General features: G+C 42.7%; 2 protein-coding genes across 2 annotated transcripts; one reads left to right on the forward strand and one right to left on the reverse strand.

The window, feature by feature from the left end:
• Positions 1-10,693: 10,693 nt before the first annotated feature.
• LOC144706581 (uncharacterized) lies at positions 10,694-15,160 on the reverse strand. The gene is made up of 4 exons (XM_078579576.1): positions 14,966-15,160; positions 13,482-13,588; positions 12,004-13,161; positions 10,694-11,962 (listed from the first exon to the last, which is right to left on the reverse strand). The coding sequence occupies exons 3-4, from the start codon at positions 12,964-12,966 to the stop codon at positions 10,970-10,972; spliced, it is 1,956 nt and encodes a 651-aa protein (XP_078435702.1). The 5' UTR covers positions 12,967-13,161; positions 13,482-13,588; positions 14,966-15,160; the 3' UTR covers positions 10,694-10,969.
• Positions 15,161-18,406: 3,246 nt separating this feature from the next.
• LOC144706412 (ferritin-4, chloroplastic-like) lies at positions 18,407-21,122 on the forward strand. Its single transcript, XM_078579346.1, has 7 exons — positions 18,407-18,774; positions 18,846-18,929; positions 18,998-19,058; positions 19,137-19,224; positions 20,082-20,143; positions 20,229-20,358; positions 20,941-21,122. The coding sequence occupies exons 1-7, from the start codon at positions 18,464-18,466 to the stop codon at positions 20,982-20,984; spliced, it is 780 nt and encodes a 259-aa protein (XP_078435472.1). The 5' UTR covers positions 18,407-18,463; the 3' UTR covers positions 20,985-21,122.
• Positions 21,123-25,569: the final 4,447 nt, after the last annotated feature.

A 25,569-nucleotide genomic window follows, 5' to 3' on the forward strand; every position in this document is an offset into this window, starting at 1 on the left:
GGCATTAGGATGGCAGACGAGTATGTCAAGCACTTCAGATCTATTACAGAAGTGGTGTTAGCATTAGGTCATGTTGTCAGTGAAACCTCTATTACATGTACCTTATTGAGAAGATTAGGCATGTAATTTTCTGATATTTTGATCAGCATAATCCAAACATTGGTCACATGAACTCTGAGAAAATTCTCATTAATCTTAAATCCCATGATACATACCTGATGCATCATCAAAAGGAAAGAGAAGTGGATTTCCCCTAATGACAAACTATGCATGCAAACAAGCATCTACCTTAAACCAAAGCTTTTGCTCCATAGTAGAATACTAGCTGAGGGGTTACTCTCAAAATTGGAGTAACAATCGAGGAAGGGAAAGGAATCAATGCTTTCAGCCTCCAAGAAAAATCTCTTCCCAATTAGGGAATAGAGCAAGAGAATATCAAGATTTCATAAAGTTCTCCAAAGTTAATGCTCAAAGTTCCCCAAGTTGAATATCAAGAACATTAACTTGAATATGTTGTTTTTATAAGTCAACAAATAAATGTCTATATTATCCATATTATAAACTATTTTTTAAACATTTACAGATTTAATATTCATGTCTTACCATGTTTCCAATTGATTCGTCGAATGGAACCAGTCATATTGTGTGCAATGATTTCCAAACCTAATTATAACAAAGATATGCCATAATGGCTGATCATTTTCTGAGGATTTGATTAATTTATTAATCACGGGGGGAAGTGCACCAATAAATGCATTCATAGAATCTGCTAAATCTTAATAGTCATTACTTTATGATTATTATTTAGTGGAATGATCAAAGATGGTGACGCCAACTATTGGGATTTCGGGGTCCCAATCAACATTTTCTAAATTTAATTTCACAATGGGATATTGAATGTAAGATGGATCTAAGAATAAAAAACTTAGAAAAACCAGAAGCATCATCTTTGTAGGAATCGAATCTATGATTTCTTGTCTAGCCTTTATATGCATCCACCATCTTCTTGGAAGGAATCGAATATATGATATTCAGGGCACTTGAACTCTGGAAAAACAAACTTCCTCTACATCCAATCTCACCAGAAGCAGCACTTGGTAAGAGGAAGAGAAGAAAGGGGCACACTGGTATCAAAAGCGGGTGTTCCCTCTATTTATATTCTTTGGGAAATTTTTCATAAAAGTCCATACAAAAAATCTACAAAGTCCCCTTATATTGTAACATTTAATAAAAAAATCCTCAAAGTTAATTAGATCAACCAACATTCCAAAAAATATTGTGGGTGTTGCCTTCTAGGATCATGTATTAGTCTAGTTAATAACTTCAATGGCCGAATAACATTTATTTAGCCTACCTTTTGAATTAAATATATCACCTATATATTAATTGATTAAGGATCGAATTAACCCATGTCATCGGCACATGAGGTGCCAAGCTACACCTCTTGTCCTAGAATATACAAAGGAGTATGTTAACTCCTGTGTGGAAGTTTTCTCATAATCAGTTATTGTTTATGTATAATCCCTCATCTACACGCGGCTTCTTAATGACTTAGGGCCTAATTAACAATCAAACTCTAATCTGTCATTTTGGTTAATCCTGATACATAGCAAAATCATTTGAGAAAACCTCCTTCAACATTTCTAATACCCTGGTCTGGAATTTAACTACATCATCTTCCTTGTGTCCATCTCCTTTAATACCAAAGGCAGATGATATTGTATTGATCACACAAACACCTTTGTGGACTTGTTGAAGCATCTAAGCTAGGTACTTGTAGATCATTGTCAAAACGCAACCATCCATCCACAAGTGCCTTTAGTGTCTCAAGCCTAAACACCACTTATACAACCATGGCATGAATCAACTTGATTGGCACTAGGTATAATACTAGTCATAAATTCATAGGGATCGATTCGGTGAACTTTTTCCCCAAGAGCACACAATATATGTTATTAATGTATCCTCATTAATGGCTATTGTATTTTCCATTCTCGTCATACAAATGGAAATATATAGTGATATTATTTTTGGAAGTTTTGATATCCTTCTCAAGTATCATTTGAATAGGAATTTTAGAACATATGTTTAACGATTAGTAATGTTTGTATTATGATGTCATCATAAGTCACTTATTGATCCAATGTATTCAAGAACTACAATTATACTACCAAACGAGATGTGGATATCGTGATTGGCTTGCAAGCACATATATTTCCCAACCAACCATGTATCACACAAATACCAAATTGACGCATACATATAGTGCATAGATGTGCATGTGTGACCAGTGGCGGAGCCAGGATTTCGCACCAAGGGGGGCTCACCCAAAATTATTTTTTTTGTTTTTTTGTTTTTTTTTTTTTGAAAGAGAAAGGAAGGCCACCCGTAGTCAGTGATCCGCCTTAAAAAATATCATGAATAGTTAATGTATTTCACAATGTATTTCACCCAAAAAATTCAAAAAGAGATAATGTATTTCACAATGAATAGTTACACTCTTCGCGATTTCATACTGACGACACTGTCAACGGGGATGTTGCGGGCAATTCCCTTCTCTGTGTAGAGCGTAAGAAGATCAACCAACCATGAATCACCCATCGATGTCCTCAGTCTGGTTTTCACAATCTTAAGAGCAGAGAAAGATCGCTCCGTTGTGGCGGTTGAGACGGGCAATGTAAGAATCAGTCGAATAAGGTGAGTGCAGAGAGGAAAGTTGACACTAAGTCCGCTCTTGATGATGATGGGATGCAGATCAGCGATTGACTTAAGTTCGACTCCAAAATCTGGATGGGATATGAGAGTGGACTTAAAGGAACGGAGTTCTGATTCCAAACCCAGGTGATCAACGTCCGAGAAATCTTCTGAGTACACTCTTGCAAGGCGAAGGATTTTCAGGAAGTCAAAACGATGGAAGTTGTCATTCGGTTGCAGACACGATGCTAAGTCCATTAACTCTCCCACAGTCTCACTGAACCGACAATCAAGTTCGGAACGGAGTTGGTCAAGAACTGGAATGAAAACCTCCAGCCGATAATGATCTTGACGTAGGACGACTATGGGATGGACGATTTAGGGCGGATGACGAGGCTATGGGTAGGAATGGGTAAGGGATAAAACAATCCACAGAAATCACGGTCGATTCTCGGACTTAAAACCGATGAAATCTGGTGGTGCAGCTCCGACCCTTATCGAGGGCGGGAGTACTGTCTTCCCCCACCGCGACGATGCCTAAGCACCGAAATCAATACCTCGAATTCACGTCGCGAAGAAACACTCGAGAAAAGGAGAGAAGAAGAGGAAATCCAGGTCTAATTCTGACGGCGGTGGAAACTTCCCGAGAAAATACTGAGCGGAGAACACGTCGACACCACAGGGTTCAGGTATACCTCAGCACCGTAGTGCGTGTAGAGGCTGCAGGTAATTCTGCTCGTGGCGCACGGCGGCGTGATCGAACGGGCGCTCGGGCGTTGTCCGCCCTGGTTGACGCATGAAGCGGGACGCCGGGTCGGGCGCGAACTCCCAGCGCGCTGCGCGGCGCGCGGTGCGCGCGAGCGCACGGAGCAGCACGAGCAGCGCCGAGTGCGGAGCGCGCGGAGCGCGCGAGCGCGAGCGGCAGCGCCGAGTGCGAGCGCGGAGCGAGCGCCTGCGCGCGCGCGAGTGCGCGAGTCTGCGGAGCGCACCCAGCGCGAGCCTTGCGGCGCAAGGCGCCGCCGGCCAGCGCAGCGCCCGCGGCGTCGCGGCGTGCGAGGCGCACGGCGGCGCGGGGATGGCACGCGTGGCGTGCGTCGCGGTCGCGGCGGTGACCACGCGCGCGGCAGTGATGACGACGGCAGCAGCATGGCGGCATGGCGGCGGCGGCGATGACGGCGCAGCGGCGGCGGGAAGGTTAGGGCAAGATAAGGGTAGGGCAATCCTCCAAGAAGAGTTAGAAAGAAAACTCAATTCTTGAATTATGATTGCCTAATGAGTTCTTGAAACAAATGACCTTATATAGGCCTTGGAGGAAAGAGAAAATAACTAGAAAATAAGACACGCAAGGGAAAACGTGCATCACGTCACGCCAAAGGGCAGTTGTGGATCTGCCTTTGGCGTCGTGTCATGACGCGCGTGGAGACGTGCGCGGGTGGTGACGTGGCGGACGACGGTTGTGGCGTGTTGACTTCTTCGTTGACTCCTGTTGACCGAGGTAGATTGACTTCTGTTGACTTCATCTTTGGATCCGTAACGTCTGTGTTGACCCCGACTGCCTGCGGTGACGTGTCCCGGGCTGATGCATTGGCGTCCTCGCCATCAATTCCCCCGGGGTGCGAAGAACTCGACTCTGTCGAGTAAGCAGCTGAGAGCTCCAGGGGCCTGACCAAGTCTGGCGCAGCGAGCCAAGTCGTCCTCCGTGATCCACGTGTCCTCCATCGGCTTTGCCCTGCCAACGAACAAGAAACTTCCGCACCATTCCACCTTTGGTGACGGTGATTACTTCGTCCAGTATTTCCTCGATGATTTCATGCCAGTCAGAAGGTAGAGACGGGGGAGTGGACAAGTCAAACTCGCTCACCAGAAAGTCCGCGGGTAGAACATGGCTATCAGACGAAGGAGGTGGGGCTTTAAAGGCAACTAAATCTGAGATATTGAAAGTAGTGCTTATTCCCCACGAAGAGGGTATGTCAACGGCATAGGCATTTTCCCCAACTCGTTTGAGGATCGGCAACGGCCCGGCACTACGAGCATGAAGCTTAGTAGCCCGCTTGGAAGAAAATCTCTCCGGCCTAATCCGCACCATCACCATATCACCTTCTTTAAATTCACGAAAACGACGGTGCAAATCTGCGGATTGTTTATATGAGGCATTACTATGGGTGATGCGTGTACGGATTTCCTCATGCAGACTTCTAATATGATGCGCAAATTCATGACCGTCATCTGAGACTCTAGCATGCGGTAACATTGGTATGAGGTCGGTAGGGGTACGTGGAAGGTGACCATGCACTATTTCAAATGGACTCATACCGGTAGTACGGTTGACTGATGCGTTATAAGCAAATTCGGCACGCGGAATGACAGAATCCCAAGACTTGAGGTTGTCTCCTACCAATGATCGTAATAGGTTGCCGAGGCTCCTATTAACGACCTCGGTCTGTCCATCAGTTTGGGGGTGGAAAGCTGTAGAGAATTTAAGCTTTGTTCCCAAAGATGCCAAAGAGTCTTCCAAAAGTAGCTAGTGAATCGGACATCTCTGTCTGACACTATGCTATTTGGAAGTCCATGGAGACGAACTACTTCATTGAAAAACAATTGAGCAACATGAGAAGCATCAGACGTTTTAAAACAAGGAATAAAATGAGCCATTTTTGAGAAACGATCCACAACCACCATGATGGAATCATGGCGCTTGTTCGTCCTTGGAAGCCCTAGCACAAAGTCGATGCTCACATCCTCCCACGGTTTTGAGGAACTGGTAATGGAGTGTAGAGCCCAGTATTCTGCTTGACCTGTTTGGCGAGAGCACACACACGACACTGGGACACTATATTAGCTACGTCTCGCTTAAGGGAGGGCCAGTAGAATCGATGCTCAACCATTGCGATGGTTTTGTCTCTCCCAAAATGACCACTAAGGCCTCCAGCATGTGTTTCCCATACGAGAAAGTCCCTAAGAGAGGGGCGGGGTATGCAAAGGCGTCGATCATAAAATAAGAATCCGTTTTCTAAGAGATAGTCTTGGTTAGCAGAATTGATTCTTGCCTAAAGTCAGCAAAATGGGAGCAAAATCAGGGCAATCAGGGTACAGGTCCTTCATGTGATCAAATCCAATAACCTCAACCTTCATAACATTCAGCAAATGGACCCTTCGACTCAAAGCATCCGCGACTCGGTTCTCTACACCCCTCTTGTGTTTGAGGACAAAGGTATATGATTGAATAAACTCAACCCATTTAATGTGCATGAATTTAACTTCTGCTGGGAATGGAGATACTTAAGGGCTTCGTGATCAGAGTAGAGGACAAATTCTTTGGAGAGTAGGTAATGACGCCAATAACGTAAAGATTGGACGATCGCATAAAATTCTTTGTCATAGGTAGAATATTTGAGCTTAGCATCATTTAACTTTTCACTAAAGAAGGCGATGGGATGATTCTCCTGACTCAGGACCCCACCAATTCCTAATCCCGAAGCATCACAAGCAACCTCAAATACTTTATCAAAATCAGGTAGTCGAAGAATTGGGGCTTGAGTCATTCTACGTTTGATCTCCTCAAAGGATCTTTGAGCTTCTATAGTCCATTCAAAATGAGTTCCCTTAAGACATTCAGTCAGGGGTGCCATGATGGTGCTAAAGTTGGATATGAAGCGACGATAGAATGTTGCTAGACCATGAAAACTACGAACATCATGCACACTTCTAGGTGTTGGCCACTGGGTGATGGCATCAATTTTGGCCGGATCGACGGATACACCTTGACCAGAGAGGATGAAACCTAAGAAAGAAACATGACTAACAAGGAAAGAACATTTTTTTGGGTGAGCGTACAACTGCTCGGTTTTAAGACTTCACAAACTAAACGAATGTGTTGGAGATGATCTGGTGTGGATCTGCTATAGATAAGGATATCATCAAAATAAACAACCACAAAATTTCCTATGAACGGTCTGAGTATGTGGTTCATCAATCGCTGAAAAGTGCTAGGTGCATTGGACAACCCAAAGGGCATAACCTTCCACTCATAAAGTCCATCTTTGATCTTAAAGGCTGTTTTCCATTCGTCTCCCGGTCGGATACGAACTTGGTGATAACCGCTCTTAAGATCAATTTTGGAGAAAACTGTCGAACCTGCCATCATATCAAACATATCGTCGATGCGAGGAATGGGAAATCTATACTTGACAGTAATCTTGTTGATGGCTCTACTATCGATGCACATGCGCCAACTCGCCCTTTTGGGAGCTAGTAGTGCTGGGGCACAAGGACTGAGGCTCTCTTGAATGAATCCCTTGTCCAAGAGGTCTTGGACTTGACGTTGGAGTTCCTTGTACTGCGTGGGATCCATACGGTAGTGGGGAAGGTTGGGTAACGATGACCCCGGAACAAAGTCAATAGCGTGCTGAATATCGCGCATTGGAGGTAAGTCATTGGGTAAATCATTGGGGAAAACACTAGCGAACTCCTCAAGAAGCTGAGAGACCTCATGGGGTGGAGTAGAGGAGTCCTCGGAGGAGTGATCAGGAATCATGGCTAAACACATAGTCATTTCACTATCAAGCTCTTTTTGAAATTGGGATCCACTAATAACACACAAGCCTATGGAAGTAGATTTCGAGACGGCCCTTTGCGGGTTATGAGTGTAGGGATGCCATGTGATTTTCTTGCCCTGATGGATGAAAGAACAAGTATTACTCCGACCATAGAGGTGTACATCGTTATCATACAGCCAAGGGCGGCCGAGGATAATGCTGCCCACCTTCATGGGTAGAACATCGCATAAAATCTCATCTTCATAGGATTGGACCTTCAAGGGAGACGGCATTGGTTTTTCACAGGATAGAGGTAGCATCAATCCACGAAACAAAGTAGGGGTGAGGTGATCAATCAACGGTAGTCCCAAACGCGAAGTCATAACGCGTCGAGACGACGTTAATACAGCTACCACTATCTACAATCGTCTTACACATCTTATCACCAATTTTGAAATACGTGTAAAATATGGGACGTCCTCAATGCAGGGTTGTCAGTAGTAGGTTGAGTAAGATTGCAACGGACAATTCCTCTAACTGATGTAGATGGGTCATGACGAGGAAGAGATGGGGGGCAATCTGTGATGCCAATAAAGCTCACTAATCCATCATCAAGCACAAAATCATCAACAACATGGCTCTCTACTCTATATTCCTCTTCCTCTAGGGATGGCTCATCTAAGGTAGGCTCGCTTTCGAAGGGTTCCTGTCCAATGTGCAAGGCTCGAGAGGGGCATTGGGAAGTTTCTATGACCTCGACCTTGGCATTTAAAACAAGTCAAGCCAGAAGGACCGAGTTGTGAAGAGTTGGATTGAGGAGGGGCCCTTGCGGTGGACTCGAGGGACGGTGAGCTACGAGTTGTCGGGGTAGGAAATGATTGAGTCGGAGCGGCGGGACGGTGTTCGGATGGAGTGCGGGTAGGGGTAGGAGCCCGGGGAGCTGGAAGTGGCGGAGCTGAGAGAGGTGGTAGTGGTGGTGCTGGAAGAGCTAAGGGAGGTTGACGCTGGATTGCACGGTTGGCATATGGAGTAGATAAAGGGGGCCGATCGGTGAGAGCAGGGCGATGATACACAGGAGAATGATGTAAGTTCTGACACAGCTCTAGGTCTTCTACGATCTGGTAGGCCTGCTCTACGGACTAGAAGTTCCGTCTCAAGGTACGGGTTGAGACCTGTCCGAAAGCGAGAAATAACAACGCGGGGGTTCTCCTCAACACGACACCTCATGTAAAACTCCTCAAATTGGGTGATGTACTCGGAAACCGGACGTCTACCCTGTTGTAGTTTATGCCATTGGTCTAAGAGGTTGTCTAAGTAAGCTAGTGGTACATATTTTTCTCTGAGTTTGTCCTTCATTTGAGGCCAAGTATCGATGGGCGGCTCACGGCGGTTATAAATCGAAAATTCAAGGTTTTCCCAAAAGATTTTGGCTTGTCCTCCTAATCTCATCTCGGCGTACTAGACTTTCTGCCACTCTAACATATTGTACCACTTGAAATAGCTATTCAATTTTGACTCCCAATCGAGATAGTCTTTAGGGTCTCTAGATCCCTCGTAGTATGGGACATCGACTTTGACGCTACGTTGAATCTGCTGCCAGTGGTTGTCGTGATCCGCACGACGGTGATCGCGAGGAGGAACCACCACTTCGGGTGGAAAAGGATCGTTCCTGTCCGGACGACTCCCGTTCCACCCGCGATGTCTATCATCAGGCGGATAAGGATCATTCCGAGGGGGATGATTCCTATCTCGCTCTGGGATCCTCTCCTCCGGTGGATGGTAATCGTCTCGTAGTGGACGATTTCCATCGTGCACCGGGGCTCTCTCCAAGGGAGGGTAGGGATCGTTCCGCAAAGGATGATTCTTATCCTGGCTTGGGGTCCTAGGCTCCGGTGGATAGTAATCGTCGCGACGATTCCTATCACGAACTGGAGTACGGGTATCCGGAGGAATCATATCGTCATGTTCGAGACGGTTCTGGTTTCGACTTCCGGATCTATCATCGGGACGTATAGGATCATCAACGTAACGATGATTCCTATCACGATCTCGAGCTCTAGGATCAGGTGGGTAGTGGTTCTCACGATCACGGCGAAAACGATCCGGGCCTCTATTTTCGAGTTGTTGAGTTCGGTCGCTCACCGCGTCGATCGAACTACTTAGACGGTTGTCCATGTTGGTCATTCGTGTATTCATATCACGAAAACCATTATGGAAAGCGTCTAGTATACGATCAACGTCCAGGCGAGAAGAGGACGGTGGAGTGGGTGACGCCAACTCATGGATAGGGGCTGACACCTCACGACCGTCTTGGGGTTGGTCTGTCATCGGAGCGGGAACTCGTTTGCCTGAACGCAAATGCATGCAAGGGGACTGACAAATGATGAATGAAGACGTCTACGTTGGCGGAAATGGCTGGGCGACAGGTTAGGCTCTGATACCAATTTGACATAGGACGACTATGGGATGGACGATTTAGGGCGGATGACGAGGCTATGGGTAGGAATGGGTAAGGGATAAAACAATCCACATAAATCACGGTCGATTCTCGGACTTAAAACCGATGAAATCTGGTGGTGCAGCTCCGACCCTTATCGAGGGCGGGAGTACTATCTTCCCCCACCGCGACGATGCCTAAGCACCGAAATCAATACCTCGAATTCACGTCGCGAAGAAACACTCGAGAAAAGGAGAGAAGAAGAGGAAATCCAGGTCTAATTCTAACGGCGGTGGAAACTTCCCGAGAAAATACTGAGCGGAGAACACGTCGACACCACAGGGTTCAGGTATACCTCAGCACCGTAGTGCGTGTAGAGGCTGCAGGTAATTCTGCTCGTGGCGGCGGCGGCGTGATCTTTGGAACGGGCGCTCCGGGCGTTGTCCGGCCCTGGTTGACGTTATGAAGCGGATACGCCGGGTCGGGCGCGACGAACTCCCGCGCGCGCGAAGCGCGCGAAGGGTGCGCAGAGCGCACGGAGCAGCACGGAGCAGCGCCGGAGTGCGGAGCGCGCGGAGCGCGCGGAGCGCGAGCGCCGAGTGCGGCAGCGCGGAGAGCGCGAGCGGAGCAGCGCGAGTGCGGAGCGCGGAGCGCGAGGCGGCAGCGCCGAGTGCGAGCGCGCGAGCGCCGCGCTTGAGGCGGCAGCGCCGAGTGCGGAGCGCGCGGAGCGCTGCGCGCGCGTAGCGCGTGCGAGTGCGGCGAGCGCACCGGCAGCGCGAGCGCGCGCTTGAGGCGCCGCCGACGCGCAGCAGCGCCGCGCGCCGCGGCGCGGGCGGCGCACGGCGGCGCGATGGCGGCGCGGCGCGGCGGTCGCGCGCGCAGACCACGCGGCTGCCGCGGCAGCGATGACGCAGCGCAGCGGCGGTGGCGGCGATGGCGGCGGCGACGGTGATGACGATGGCGACGGCGGCGACGGGAAGGTTAGGGCAAGATAAGGGGTAGGGCAATCCTCCAAGAAGAGTTAGAAAGAAAACTCAATTCTTGAATTATGATTGCCTAATGAGTTCTTGAAACAAATGACCTTATATAGGCCTTGGAGGAAAGAGAAAATAACTAGAAAATAAGACACGCAAGGGAAAACGTGCATCACGTCACGCCAAAGGGCAGTTGTGGATCTGCCTTTGGCGTCGTGTCATGACGCGCGTGGAGACGTGCGCGGGTGGTGACGTGGCGGACGACGGTTGTGGCGTGTTGACTTCTTCGTTGACTCCTGTTGACCGAGGTAGATTGACTTCTGTTGACTTCATCTTTGGATCCGTAACGTCTGTGTTGACCCCGACTGCCTGCGGTGACGTGTCCCGGGCTGATGCATTGGCGTCCTCGCCATCAGATCTTTGTAGGATAGTTCGCGACTTTGAGGCGGTCTGCCACGCGTGCGTCTTCCAAATGGTTGCCACTGTTCTTCTAACGACGGGACTACAATACCATGCAATAAGGAGAATGCCACCGACCTATCAAGAATGCCTGGGAACCCCTCATCTTTGATGGACTGAATTTCCAACTTTGCAGACTTAATCATCGCACATGCATTCACTAAGTCTTGGTCTTTCTTCTGAAGCGATACTGAGAGTGTATTGGTAACGGTCAAAACTTCTGTCATTAGCATCAAACCAAACGTGAACTCAAATGATGAGATCTTCTCCAGCAGATGATCAGCCTCAACACGTTTTTCAGGTGCAACAGCATCTTCAACAACAATTTGAAGAACATCACAGATTGCAGAAAACAAATTAGCGATGGATTTCAATGCTGACAATCTGCAGTTCCATCTCGTGGAAGAAATCGAACCAAGACTTCTCATCTGATTTTGCCCCTTACCAGTAACAACGTCCCCCAATTCAATGGCTTTTTGGATAAATTCGGCATGAGAGCTCCGAAGCGCATCATTCCGTTTGCATGATGCTCCGCAAATGTTGAAGATCTGTTGGACCCAACAGAAGAGCTGGGCGATAGAATGAACCTCAGTCGCCACGGCAACAATAACAAGGTTCAGCCGATGAGTGAAACAGTGAACATAAAAGGCAAATGAAACATGAGATCGAACAAGGGCCTGTAAACCATTGAATTCACCTCTCATGTTCGAGGCACCGTCATAAGCTTGCCCACGGAGACGTTTAATGTCCAAGCCAAAATAGTGAACGAATCCCAGAAGATGCTGAAATAACGTCTCAGATCTTGTATCTTCCAAGTGAATGGCGCTTGCGAACCTTTCACGAATTTCTCCATGCTGATCGACGAAATGCAAAACGACGCTCATCCATTCCTTCCTGGCTTCACACTGGCTTCATCAACAACCAAGCAGAAATATCCATCACCGAGCTCTTCCCTCATCATTCGTCTTACAATATCTACAGCAGCTTTTGTCATCTCCTTCTGGACATCGGGAGATGTATATTTTGCATTCTTAGGCAGGCATGTAATTGACTTTCTGAGATCTGAGTCATTGTATACCAAGAAATCCAATGTTTCAAGAAAATTGCCTCGATTCAAAGATTCGTGGCTTTCTTGGTGACTGCGGAATGCCAGGCCTTGTAATGCCAGATGAAGAACAACCTTGGCAGTGGCAACAACTTGGGCAGCTTGTGCTGATTTCTGGTCACCATCTAAGCGACTTAGAATGCAAGGCAAGACTTTAGCCTTTCGTTTTTCCATAGTGGCAATCGCGTCAGTGTGGTCGATCAAGTTGTTGTGCTGAATGAGGCCTTTGTTTTTCTCCAAAGCGCTTTTCCATCGCTTAAAACCACCTGTGATGAATTGAGAGCTTGAGCGAGCAGTCTGTTTTGAAGGACTAAACAGATAGCACACAAAGCAGAACGCGATGTCATTAGCAATGGAGTACTCTAACCACGCGAAGCGCTGAAACCAACTCGTAGAAAAAGACCTGCCTGCCTTCAAGTCGACCGGATACTTTGATAAGCGAGGCTGGAAGGGGCCGAGCTCTAGGTACTTGTCAATAAGCGTCTCTTCGCTGACAGCTTGGTTGTGAATCGAATTCCTCAGACCAGGATCTCGTTCCAAGCCATCCTCGATTGAAATCGGATTGTAGGTGATGGGAGAGATAGGAACAAAAACTTTTGATTCCGTAGTGGGCAGCAATGTGTCACCGTCGACTAGCGTTTCATTAATTGGTGGTGAAGGATGCTCTGTTTTCTGTCTTTTAAAAAAGAAGCTAGTGATTGAGGATTGCAACTTGTTTTCTGATCTATCCCTTCCATTTTCCATTGGGGAACATGTTTGCATATGTTTTTTGTATAGTAAGGCGATGCCGCAAGAGCTGAAGTTCTCAAGGTAAGAGTCGACCAAAGTGAGAGCATGCTGACGAACGTCAGGCTGGCTGGAAGAAAAAGACAAGAGATTGTTGTGATCGAATCCCAGATCATCCAACTCTTTCTTGAGATTAATCAGTGATTGCTCTTGAGATAGGCTGCAGGAATTCTTGGCAACAAAATAGAGCAAGAGCGAGGCAGCTATCAGGAATATGACAATTGAAAGGAGATTCATAGTTCAAAATTGAACTCCCATAGAAAAATCAAATGAAATTGGATGACGAATTGACAAAAACTGGAATATAATAACATTAATAAAGCAGTGGATAATTTTGGATACCCAGATTGATGATTCTTTCATCAAAACAATCCCTTATTTCAAAATCATTGATCAATGAGAAGTTTGACAACATTTAAATGATAATCATTTCAGAATTTATTGAACTATATTCATTAAATAATGTAAACCAGAGGCGTGGTTTTACTTACAGAATCGGAGACATCAAAGAGGAGTGATGCAAAACTAGCCGTCGCACATTATTTAGGGCATCGCACATCTTCAGCCAATCATTAGATCCCAAGTCTTCCAATAATGCCTGCGAAAGTTAACAAGATTATGTATCAGTGACAAGTAGATAGATAGATAGATCATACATAGATAGATAGATAGATAGATAGATAGATAGATAGATAGATAGATTTTCATTTTGATAGGTAGGTAAAGGGATTATTATGTATGAAAAGGAGTCCAGATGTGAGATATCAAGAGAATGAGATATTGAGTGAAACATGAAGAGGGCAGAGGGAAGAGGTCATTTGCTTGAGTGAGATCCTACAGTAGGCACGAGCCTCTCTCTCTCTCTCCCTCCCTCTCTCTCTCTCGCTTCAAGCTACCCTTTTCCTTTCGGAAAACTCACTTAGCCAAAACTAGAAGATCTAATCTTATCTAGATTATCTCAAATGAATGGAACAATTTCAAGGAGCGACTCAGTTGTGAATCAGAGAGTGAGATATGGGGGAATGACGAGAATGTCTTGCACCTTCGTCATTGGGACTTATCAATGCTAATAGGGGGAGAGATGCCGAGCTCATACAAACCATTAAAAGAATCACTCAGCATAAGCCCAAAACATCAAGACAGAGAGAGATTGAGTGAAACATGAAGAGGGCAGAGCCGCAGAGGTCACTAATATTAATTAACCAAATAAAAGTCATAAGTATCTATTTTCTTTTCTGATGTGGTCTTCATTGCGCAGACGCAACTCAATAGTGAAAAAAAGATGGGTAGATACATTGATACATTTCATATTCAGATATATGTATAGATCGTACATTCTCCTTCGAGAGAGTTTCTTCACCAACTTTGGAACTGCCGAATGGGAGGCGGAGAGTGAAGAGAAAGATTGATTGATGACAGAGCTCCTTGAAATTGATAGAAAAAATGCACTGAGAGAGAGAGAGAGATTGATTACAAGATAGATAAAAAGAAACTTGAACGATGGAGAGTGGACGGCTCGTGATGATTGACGACAGAGCTCAATGGTGAAGGCTATTTTTTGGGCTAGAGAAGTCGCTTTTCATGGGAAAATCGATGGCCAGGGGTGAATTACAATGCAATTATACGATTTCAATGTTTTTACATTTGTTAATAATTGCGCAACCTTAAATGCGAGGGTTGTGCTAGATTGAACAACTGGGTAGTTTTTCTTTTGTGTTGGCTCTGTGAAAATGTAGACAGAAATTTTTTGCCCACCATTCTATGTAAAAATATTTTTTTCTATTTTTTAGATCCGCAATCTTTAGAGCTATACCGAAATTCACATACCATGATACAGGATTCAACGTTGACAAGAGGATTCTCATACGAATGATCTCACAGTTGCATAAAACAGCCAATTCGATTGTTATAGATTGCAAAAATCAAGAGAATTTTCTTAAATTTGATAGAAAAAATGAACAAAACGGTAACTTACGTCTTCAGATTGGCGATCTCCTCAGGTAGCTCGCCAGTGAGATTCTGCCCCATAATCTCGAACAGCGAATGGGGAGATTCAACAGGGCTCCGAGGGGGGGGGGGGTGGGAGGGTTCGAGCAGGCACTCCTTTCCTCTCCCTCTCCCTCTTTCACTCTCTCTCTTTCTCTCTCGAAATAGAAGCTCTCTGCCGAGTCCCCCGACCTGAATAAATTTAGGGAGGTTGCCCCCCCCCCCTAAATTTCTTCAGAATTTTTTTCTAATGGGGGCTGGCCCACCCCACCCCCCCCCCCAGCCCCCCTTTTCTCCGTCGGGGCACGACCTGAAGAAATTTATTAGGGGGCGCCCCCCTTACTAAATTTCTTCAGAAAAATTTCTCTGGGGGGGGCTGGGCCCCACCCAGCCCCCCCTTGTCTCCACCACTGTGTGTGACTCACGTTTCTATACCCCATTGGCAACGAAAATAAATGTGTGGATGCCATTGATACGTAGCCACATCATATACTCATTAATAGTTAACTCAAATTAATTGTTTCCATATTTCTTCAAGATAGTGATATGTTCTAACCTCGTATTCATAGATTGAGAGTGATGTGACAAAATCACAGCAAATCATTAGAGAATATTTTTAAATGTAAGGATGTGAATTTATGCATTACCATCTCAAACACTGACCTATCACATCAATCAAGCAACTTTTGGGATTTATTCATTACCATCCCATCTCTGTCTTGCATTACCATCTCATATCCATTTCTTATTAAAGCACAAACCCTAATTTATACATTTCTTCATTTTCACCACTTTACTCAGATTCTCTTCCCATCATCACTTCTTCACATTTTCCTCCATCATACCCTCTCATTTTCACTCAATTCGTTCACGTCCTACTTTCTAATATTGCCATAAATCTTCATCTGTTCTTATTAAATCGTGATTATCATATTTTCAACTCATCGTTCCTTCGCTTCACTATCTAATATGTCATATATGTCACCTCTCATCTTTAGTCATTGTTTGCTATTATTTTATCTACTATTTAAAGAGGATTAAATCAGTAATCATCATTACCTGTGGAGACAATCCACACTAATCACTAGATAGAATTCATAATGTATCAGCTTTTACAAATTTTATGGTTAAACTCAAATGCAACAACAACATAAGTCAATCATAACTATGAATTTATCAATATGATATGGACATCTGATATCATCTCAATTCCATTGATATGGGATAGTGAATATTCTAATCTCAGATATCGGTCAGATGTTGAAAGGCACACCCTACCCATCGAGACTTGTCTACTTCATCTTATGTGGGGTTTCAAATGGGTTGAAAACTGATTAATATATAAAGTGTTTGCCGTTTAAAAATGAAATTTGAATTGACTCTTGCCTTCTTTGCAGTAGCTATAACCATCTAGCTTCCTTCATTCAACCAGGAAAAGGGTGTCACATCAAACACTAACCTATCACATCAATCAATCAACTTTGGTGATTGAGAACAAATATATCCCATCACGTTGATTAGTCAATCAAGATCATACTTTTTAGCAAAGTCGAGATGATTAGCTATGGTTCAATTGATCAACGTCATTAGTCCACCATCATGTACGTCAAAAGTGGTCCGCCAAACAAAATAAAGTTCTCGAAACTAGATCTGCATATTAACTAAGAAAATGAAGAAGATATGGACTTCAACTGTGTGATCTCTCTCTATTTAGTGCTTATATATCTTCCTCTATTTCTTAGCTCAACAGTGTTCCACCACTGTAGACACACCTCAAATAGGTCATCAAAACACGGCCACATACACTGAAGCATCTTGTTCATCAATACAGTTGTTAATTACCTAAGAATGCATTGCGCATTTCCGAAAACCTTTTCAGCATTTTGACTTATTATACAGAAATCCTCACTAAAATATACCACACAATTCTTACATGAAGTATGTCCTAGGGATATTTAAATTTCTCTCCTTTGCTTATGGCTAACAAGGAAGAAAGAATGAGGGTTCTTTAGCTTCAACACGCTATCCTTAGCTAGGACTGTTGTATGAACACGTGCAGTCTATATATTAAATTGGGATAATTATGCGTGCTCCACGCCTGCAAACTATATAGAGCACTAAAAAGTTATTATTATAAAATCTTTCTAGGTGACATCAAGGAGTATAAGGCACTGTGTTTCTATCCAATTAAAAAATGATAAACTTATTGCCAATTAGACTTTAATTAAAGAGAAAACAATGTTTAAATCACACTTCCCCTTTTTTAATCAAGGGCAAAGATAATTAAACAAGAACAGAGCCCATAGACAGGCTAAAACTTATCTTCTTCGTCGTCTTCCTCGCGTGGAATCTGAAGCAATCGCAGAGCCCGCCATCTCCGATCTCGCCTCCTGTCATCTTCCGCGTGAACGCCCCCAAATCAACGGTGAGAACTCTCTGTATCTTTAGATCTGTCGCTTTCTCCGAGAACTGTCATTTCCTGGAGCATTGAAGGCGACAGCGACGCGAGTGGATCGCTTTTCTCCACCGGAGGAAGCATATCCACGGGCGGCGGGCGTCGGCCACGCGCAATTATCGCGGTATCAGAAAATTGCGTGGAAATTTCTGGTTTTACAGCTCAGATTTCACCTCTAGTATTTGGAACCTAGAAGAACGGTGAAGATTTTCTAGGGTTTCTTATTCATGGCAAGAAAGAGCGCATGCCCTCCCCTCCGCACGCGGCTCTGGAAATTTCTGGTTTTACTGCTCAGATTTCAAAACTAGGGTTTAAAATCTAGAAGAATAATGAAGATTTTCTAGGGTTTCATATTCATGTCAAGAAAGGGCGCATGTCCTCCACACGCGGATCTGGAAATTTCTGGTTTTAATGCTCAGACTTCAAAGCAAGGGTTTGGAATCTAGAAGAATGGTGTAGATTTTCTAGGGTTTCTTATCCATGGCAAGAAAGAGCGCGAGCCCTCCACACGCAATTCTGGGAATTTCTGGTTTTACTGCACAGATTTCACCGCTGGGGTTTGGAAACTAGAAGAATGGTGTAGATTTTCTAGGGTTTCTTATTCATGGTAACTTGGTAAGAGAGGGCGCAAGCTCTCCACACGCGACTCTGGAAATTTCTGGTTATAATGCTCAGATTTCAAAGCTAGGGTTTAAAATCTGGAAGAATAATGAAGATTTTCTAGGGTTTCTTATCCATGGCAAGAAAGGGCGCAAGCTCTCCACACGCAATTCTGGAAATTTCTGGTTTTACTGCTCAGATTTCCCCGCTAGGGTTTGGAATTGAGACGGGGGGTGAAGATTTTTTTAGGGTTTCTTATCCATGGCTGGAATAGGGCGCAAGCCCTCCACACGCAATTCTGGACAGCTAACCAAATCGCTACACGTGGAAGGGCTTGCCACCCCAGATCTGAAGAACTGCCTCTATATCTTCCCGTTCTCGCCCCTTTGCTAGCTCTGCAAATCCTCGAGCAAGATTCAGAGAACCGCAACGATGTTGAAGGCTTCCTCTGCTCTTTCCTTCGCCTCGGCTGGATCTGAGGCTCTGATCTCCTTCTCCTCCTCTTCTTCTTCCTCTTTTCCTTCTTCTTCGATCAGATTCTCGCCATGGAAGGCGAAGAACGGGCGATTGACGACGGCCATGGCGAGCTTCGAGTCTGGAAGCCGCGCCATTACTGGCGTCGTCTTTGAGCCCTTCGAGGAGGTGAAGAAGGAGCTCTCTCTCGTTCCTTCAGCTCCGAACGAGTCTCTTGCTCGCCATAAGTACTCTGAAGCTTGCGAGGCCGCCATCAACGAGCAGATCAAGTAGGTTTTCTGATCCTCTTTCGTAAATTTGTTCTTGACTGATTTTTCTGGTTTTTTCTCTGTTCTTGCAGCGTGGAATACAACGTATCTTATGCCTACCACGCGTTGTTCGCCTACTTCGACAGGGATAACATCGCGCTTCAGGGCTTCGCCAAGTATGGAATCTGATCTTTCTTTGCTGAATGATTCAGTTTCTGATCATCTTTCTCGTTCGATCTTGCAGGTTCTTTGGGGAATCGAGCGAGGAGGAGCGCGAACACGCTGAGAAGCTTATGAAATATCAGGTAATTTGTTTTTTCGCTGATGAAGTCATTGAACTTTGAGTAGATTTCTGAATCGTTATATGCTGATTTAATCTCTAGAATAAGCGCGGTGGAAGGGTGAAGCTTCAACCGATCCTGACCCCGCTCACGGAGTTCGATCACGAGGAGAAGGGCGAGGCCTTGTATGGTAAGTTCTTGAGGATCTGATCTTGGAACGTACCAACAGGATTTCAGACATGATTGCTTATTATCTTTATTCTTCATCATCATCATGATCATCTTCTTCTTCTTCCTCTTCCTCTTCTCTTCCACTTTTTCTTCTTCTTATTCCTCTTCCTCTTCTACGTATTCTTTTTCCCCTTTTCTTCTTCCTCCTCTTCTTCATCTTCTTCCCCTTTTCTTCTTCCTCCTCTTCTTCATCATCTTCCTCCTCTTCTTCATCGTCTTCCTCCTCTTCTTCTTCCTCTTCCTCTTCCTCTTATTCTTCCTCCTCTTCTTCTTATTCTTCCTCTTATTCGTATTCTTCCTCCTCTTCTTCCTCCTCTTCTTCCTCTTCTTCTTCCTCTTCCTCTTATTCTTCCTCTTATTCTTATTCTTCCTCCTCTTCTTCCTCTTCCTCTTATTCTTCCTCAACTTCTTCCTCTTATTCTTCCTCCTCTTCTTCCTTTTCTTCTTCCCCTTCCTCCTCTTCTTCCTCCTCTTCTTCTTCATCTTCCTCTTATTCTTCCTCCTCTTCCTCTTATTCTTCCTCTTATTCTTACTCTTCCTCTTATTCTTCCTCCTCTTCTTCCTCTTCCTCTTATTCTTCCTCCTCTTCCTCTTCCTCTTCCTCTTGTTCTTCCTCTTCTTCCTCCTCTTCTTCCTCCTCTTCTTCCTCTTATTCTTCCTCCTCGCCCTCTTATTCTTCCTCCTCGCCCTCTTATTCTTCCTCCTCTTCTTCATCCTCTTCTTCTTCCTCTTATTATTATTCTTCTTTTTCTTCATGTTCTTCCTGGTCATCGTCATGACCATCTTAATCATCATCGTCGATGTCTGATTCTTCAGCGATGGAACTGGCGCTGTCTCTGGAGAAGCTGGTCAACGAGAAGCTCTTGAATCTGCACGCGGTATAGTGAGCGAACCCATGTCTGGTTTTTTTTCTGAAAAATTATATGGGTCGCCGCTCGCTTATTCTTCTGATGTGATTGGTAGGTAGCTGATGCTAACGGCGACGTTCATCTGGCCGATTTTATTGAGAGCGAGTTCTTGGAAGAACAGGTTGAAGCGATCAAGAAGATCTCCGAGTACGTGGCCCAGCTCAGGAGGGTCGGCAAGGGACACGGTAATTTCGCCAAATATTTCAACTTTTTAAACATTTGGTCAACTGGGTTTGATGATTTTCCACAGGGGGACACGGTAATTTCGCCAAATATTTCAATTTTCAATATTTGTTCAACGGGGACAGTTATTTTCGCCAAATGTTTTTTGTTATTATTTTTTGGCCAGTTGGGTTTCCTGATTTTCCCCAGGGGACGCGGTAATTTCGCCAAATATTTTAACTTCTTAATATATGGTCACTTGGATTTTAATGATTTTTCCAACGGACATTAATTTCGCCAAATATTTTAAGCGTTTTAATATTTGGTCGAGTGGGTTTGATGATTTTTCCACGGAGACTCGCTAATTTCGCCTAATATTGATCTTTTTTAATATATGGCAACTGGGTTTGATGATTTTCCCCACGGGGACACGGTAATTTTTCTAAAGAAATCATTCTTTTTAAAAACTGAGTTTGACGTGTTCTGAACTTTCATTTGCTTTTTTACTTCTTTCGGGTCAGTTGGGTCTGGTGAATTTTATATTTGGAAAACTGGGTCTGACAATTTTGGAGCATTTATTTATGTACTATCTTGTGGATTTTCAGGTGTCTGGCACTTTGACCGGGTGCTCCTCGGCGAGGGGGCTTAGCCATAGAGGTTTTTTTCTCCCAGGAGCTGTTCAGTTTGCTCCATTTGGACTTTGGCTTCTTTGTAGAATTAGCTTTGATGTACTTTTCCTCTTGTCAGGACTATACCCACTTATCAATCTACTTACAAACTATCTTTATGTTTTGTGTATCAATAATTACATCTACATGTATTCCTAGCCATATATATAGTTCTGTACCGATCAACTTTCCTTCTTACATGTTATCTATCAAGGTTGATTAGCAAAGGGCCAAATAGATTAACATGTTATTAATCTAGAAAAAAAACTTACCACTGCTTTCATAGTATTGAAGATGAAGCTCCTCTAATAAATATCAAATGGTTAGAAGTTTTATGAACCATTACCTTTCATCATATAAATGATCCAGATCTAACTGTTGAATTTATATACTACAAAAGCTTTGACTATGGTGAGGTATGAATGAAACTCTGCAACCAATCTTTTCAGTTATGTTAATCTGTAATGGAAATTTTTCTTCACCCGCCAGAGTTGGGTCAATTTGGATAGAAAACATGAAAATTTTAATGTAGGGGGAGACTACATTAATTTTGATATAATTACATTTGGTAGAGTGGAGACTAGCTGTCAAGCGTTTTCATCCACATGGACCAGTATGTCAGAGTCCTTTTGATTCAAGAAGAAAGATGAAGTTAACCCAGCAATGAAAAGTCTATACGACTAAATCTTTTTTGTTAAACAATGAACATACTGAAATATGACCTGATTCTTCTATACCTCCCCTTCAATATATTTTTGTAATGTATCATGTAATTATTTTGTGGTTGTTGAAAAAAATCTTAAATGGTTAAAGTTAAGTAAAAAGAACAAAAAACATATCATTAAACAACCGTACAGGCATCGTTTGTATACTGCATACTGCTCCCCAAAAGAATTTATTTCTCTCTTCCGTACAGGAAAGAATGGTACAAAGGGACTAGGGAAAAAATCTATGCAGGACATAGCAACAGAATGGTTAGATTGATAGTTTTGATGGATGGTCTAAGTTGACCTTTGCCTTCTAAAATATGTTTAGTGGTCAACCCCTAGCTAATGAAGTCTGACAAAGACCAAACCATGGCCTAACTTAATATTATAATGACATAGGGCATATCGTCCACAGGTAAAATCTCAAATTCTGACCACAACTACTGGTATGTCAAATTTTAGGGAATAAAAAATTAAATCAATATTAGTTGATTTGATTGATGAAATGATTTGTTCAATGCGCTTATGACTGATCAATTTAGACTAGTTGTCAAAATCCTATCCCCAGCTTTAAAGAAATTTAAAAAGCACTTTTCGGTGCTTTATTGAAAAAATCAGTTATTTTGTCATTTATTCACTCAAGCATAATAGACCAAAATGGTTTTCCGAGAAGTAGAATGAACATATACCCATAACTTTGATTAACAAATTTTCATTGATAATCCACATTAAGAAAATTAACAAAAGTATAAAATGTTAGGTTATGTGATTGAGGAATGTGATTAGTTCTGAGGAATGTGATTGAGGAATTTATAAAATGGGAATGTGATTGAGGAACTTAAAACCTGATAGCCAAATTACATGTGCATGGATTAGTTCTGTGATTTATCATTCTTCAAGCAAGACGTGTTGAGCTGCTAAAATGTGGAGTCAAGTCAAATCTACAAGGTCCCCAGCACATCATATCTCCCTCTCTATGAACCCTATCATTGTGCAACGTCATCATTCCCCCTCTGATCGTGTCAAGAGTGGATGGGAGCCAAGTGCATAAGGTAGAAGTAGGGTGGCCACCTGAAGCATCCTAGCGTTGGCAAAAAATTCTCAATGCTTTCTCCTATATATATATAATGATATTCTAAAACCCCTAAATTTTAAGAATATCTTCCAACATTCAAAATACCATTTGTGTGTGACTCTTTAGGCCCAAGTATCAGTCTAGTTAATGACTTGAATGGTGCAATAACCTTTATTGTCTAATTTAACCAATCCTATATATCAACATATAAATTAATTAATAACGGATTGTTTTAACCCAACTGATAGGTTGATTTCCAACCTATGAGGTACCAAGCAACATCTTGTACTTTAGAAGATACAAAGTAATTATCCAATTCTCTTATGGAAACTTTACCATCATCATTTACAAAATGTTCATAGTCCTTCATCTTCTTGGCATTCCTAAAATGACTTAAGGTATGGTCAATTATCAAATCCTACTTTTCCATCTAAGTTAGTATTAGTGAGTTGGGAAATAATTCTTGGGTATTGTCTTTAAATGTCATTTTCATACTTGGAAATATTTTCCTATTTGACGATTATTCAAACATTTTTTTTGAAATCAAGTAGATGATTTTTTTATTATTTGATCTCCAATCCCATAATAAAGGTAATTGATCAGAAATTATCTTCAATGGCAGAAAACAAACAACAATATCAAATAGAAAATTTACATGCCTTTAAAAAATAGTCATTGAGAATTCCACAAGGGCTACTAACTTTTCCTGATTTCCTTTTCAAATAATTTATTTTTTTAGTATTTTAAGGTATTTTTAGAACCAGGGATTTCATTACATTGTCATCCTATAGCTTTCTCCTCTTAGACAGATGTCACACAATCCATCTTGACCACTCAGTCATATTCATGAACTTCTTGCTACACTCTAACTAAGACTGTTTTGAATTCAAGGAATACTAAATACTAGGTCATACAAAGCACAACCATCTATCACAATATGTCTTTGGTATTTGACATCTACGGATTACTTTCACCTACCGTGACATGAATCATCCTGATTGATAAATTACAGTAATACCATTCAAGTATTTGTAAGGGTCAATTTGGTGAACTCTTAATATTAAACGGTAACCACTGTCTGTCTTTCGAGTGTCCATACTATTGGCTAATAGACCAACCATACTCATCATATGAGTGAAATTAGATGGTGTTATTCTATATAGTTATTTCGATGTCCTTATCAGGTATTGTTTGGATATGATTTTTTATAATTAATAATTAAAAACTAGTGTTCTTTGTATTATGATTTCATCATAATTCTGTATGTCATATCATGCATTCATGGGCTTCATTAACAACACCACTCACATAGTATCATGTCATATCAATGAACACTGAACAAGATATGTAATGTATGTTTGTCATGCTGGCCACATATATTCCCGTCATAAAGTTACATTATATTCTGGAATTTATACTTGGCTGAATCAACGAGAACATAGTGAGATTGAAATATATATCAACTTGGACAAAGTGGCTTTAAGATAGACTTTAATGGTCAAGTATACTTGTGAAACATAATTGGATTGAATTGATAGAAAGTGTTGACAAATTTAATTGCGTAGAGTTTGTGATTGGATCAATTTGGGTTGATAGGTAGATTTTAGAGTTGAAATGGATTGCATTAATGGTATTTGGAGGATTCGTGACTTGAGAGAAAAAAAAAACTTAAGATGTAGATTGGGGCTTGATATTACTTTTTATATTGATCCTGGAACTAGATTAAATTTAAGAAGCTTTTCAATGATTAATTTGATTTTAAATCTAATTGTGAATTGAGTTAAATTTAAAGAAACTATTTCGAACTCATATCGCTATCAATGTAAAGTCTAGATCGGATAGGTTATTTAATGTAACACTAGACTAGTAGTCTACAAAACACTGTACAATCTAAAAACTCAAAAAATTAAGAAAATGTGAGTTTTTTTCAAGAAATATTGATTTGTGTACATAAAATTAATTACCCAGAAAAGTTTTCCATTTTCTAATGTTTCTCACCAAAAAATAGCTTCAGAACACTTTTTTCATTTAAGAATACTATGCTCAATCTAAAAACTCATAGAATTACGAAAATGTGAGTTTTTTTCAAGAAATAACGATTTGTGTACATTAAATTACTCGGAAAAAGTTTTCCATTTTGTAATGTTTTTTCACAAAAAATAGCTTGAGAATACTATTTTCAATAAAGCTAAAGTTTGCATACATATATAAATAATACTCAAGTCTCGGTGAGACGTGGGAAAGAAGAAAGAAAAACCGCCAATGTCGGAGAGAACTCACCGGAGATTTAAATGATCGAACTCGTTCTAGCAGAATCTTCGAAGCAGCTCGTTCTTGTTCTCTTTTAGCAATGATGAAACATTCTCGTTCATTGATCTATGTTCTCGTGGCATTATTGATGGCGAATTTGCGATTTTTGTTCCCAAATGCGACTGCAGAAGAAGACTTCGATGTCCGGCGTCACCTTTCCACAGTCACCGGGTAGGTCTCGCTTGATTTTCTCTGGATCGTTGCTAACAAACATTTCTACACTTTTTTCGATCATTTTTCGCGTAATTTCTGTCCATCGGAAAAATTAGAGTTAAAATTAAGACGTGTTTTCTAGTTCATTCTGGGTCTGCGTTTGATCGTCGAAGAATCGGCGTTGGTTTTCTAGTTCATTCTGGGATAATAGCACAGTACATCCCAAACTGTTACGAAAATCTGAGATCTACCCTTAACTTTTTTTTTCGCACCGTATATCCCCAACTCATGATATTGAAAAGTGGCTATCCCGGTGACGTC

The sequence above is a fragment of the Wolffia australiana genome, chromosome 8 (assembly GCF_029677425.1).
Source record: "Wolffia australiana isolate 7733 chromosome 8, ASM2967742v1".
NCBI lineage: Eukaryota > Viridiplantae > Streptophyta > Magnoliopsida > Alismatales > Araceae > Wolffia > Wolffia australiana.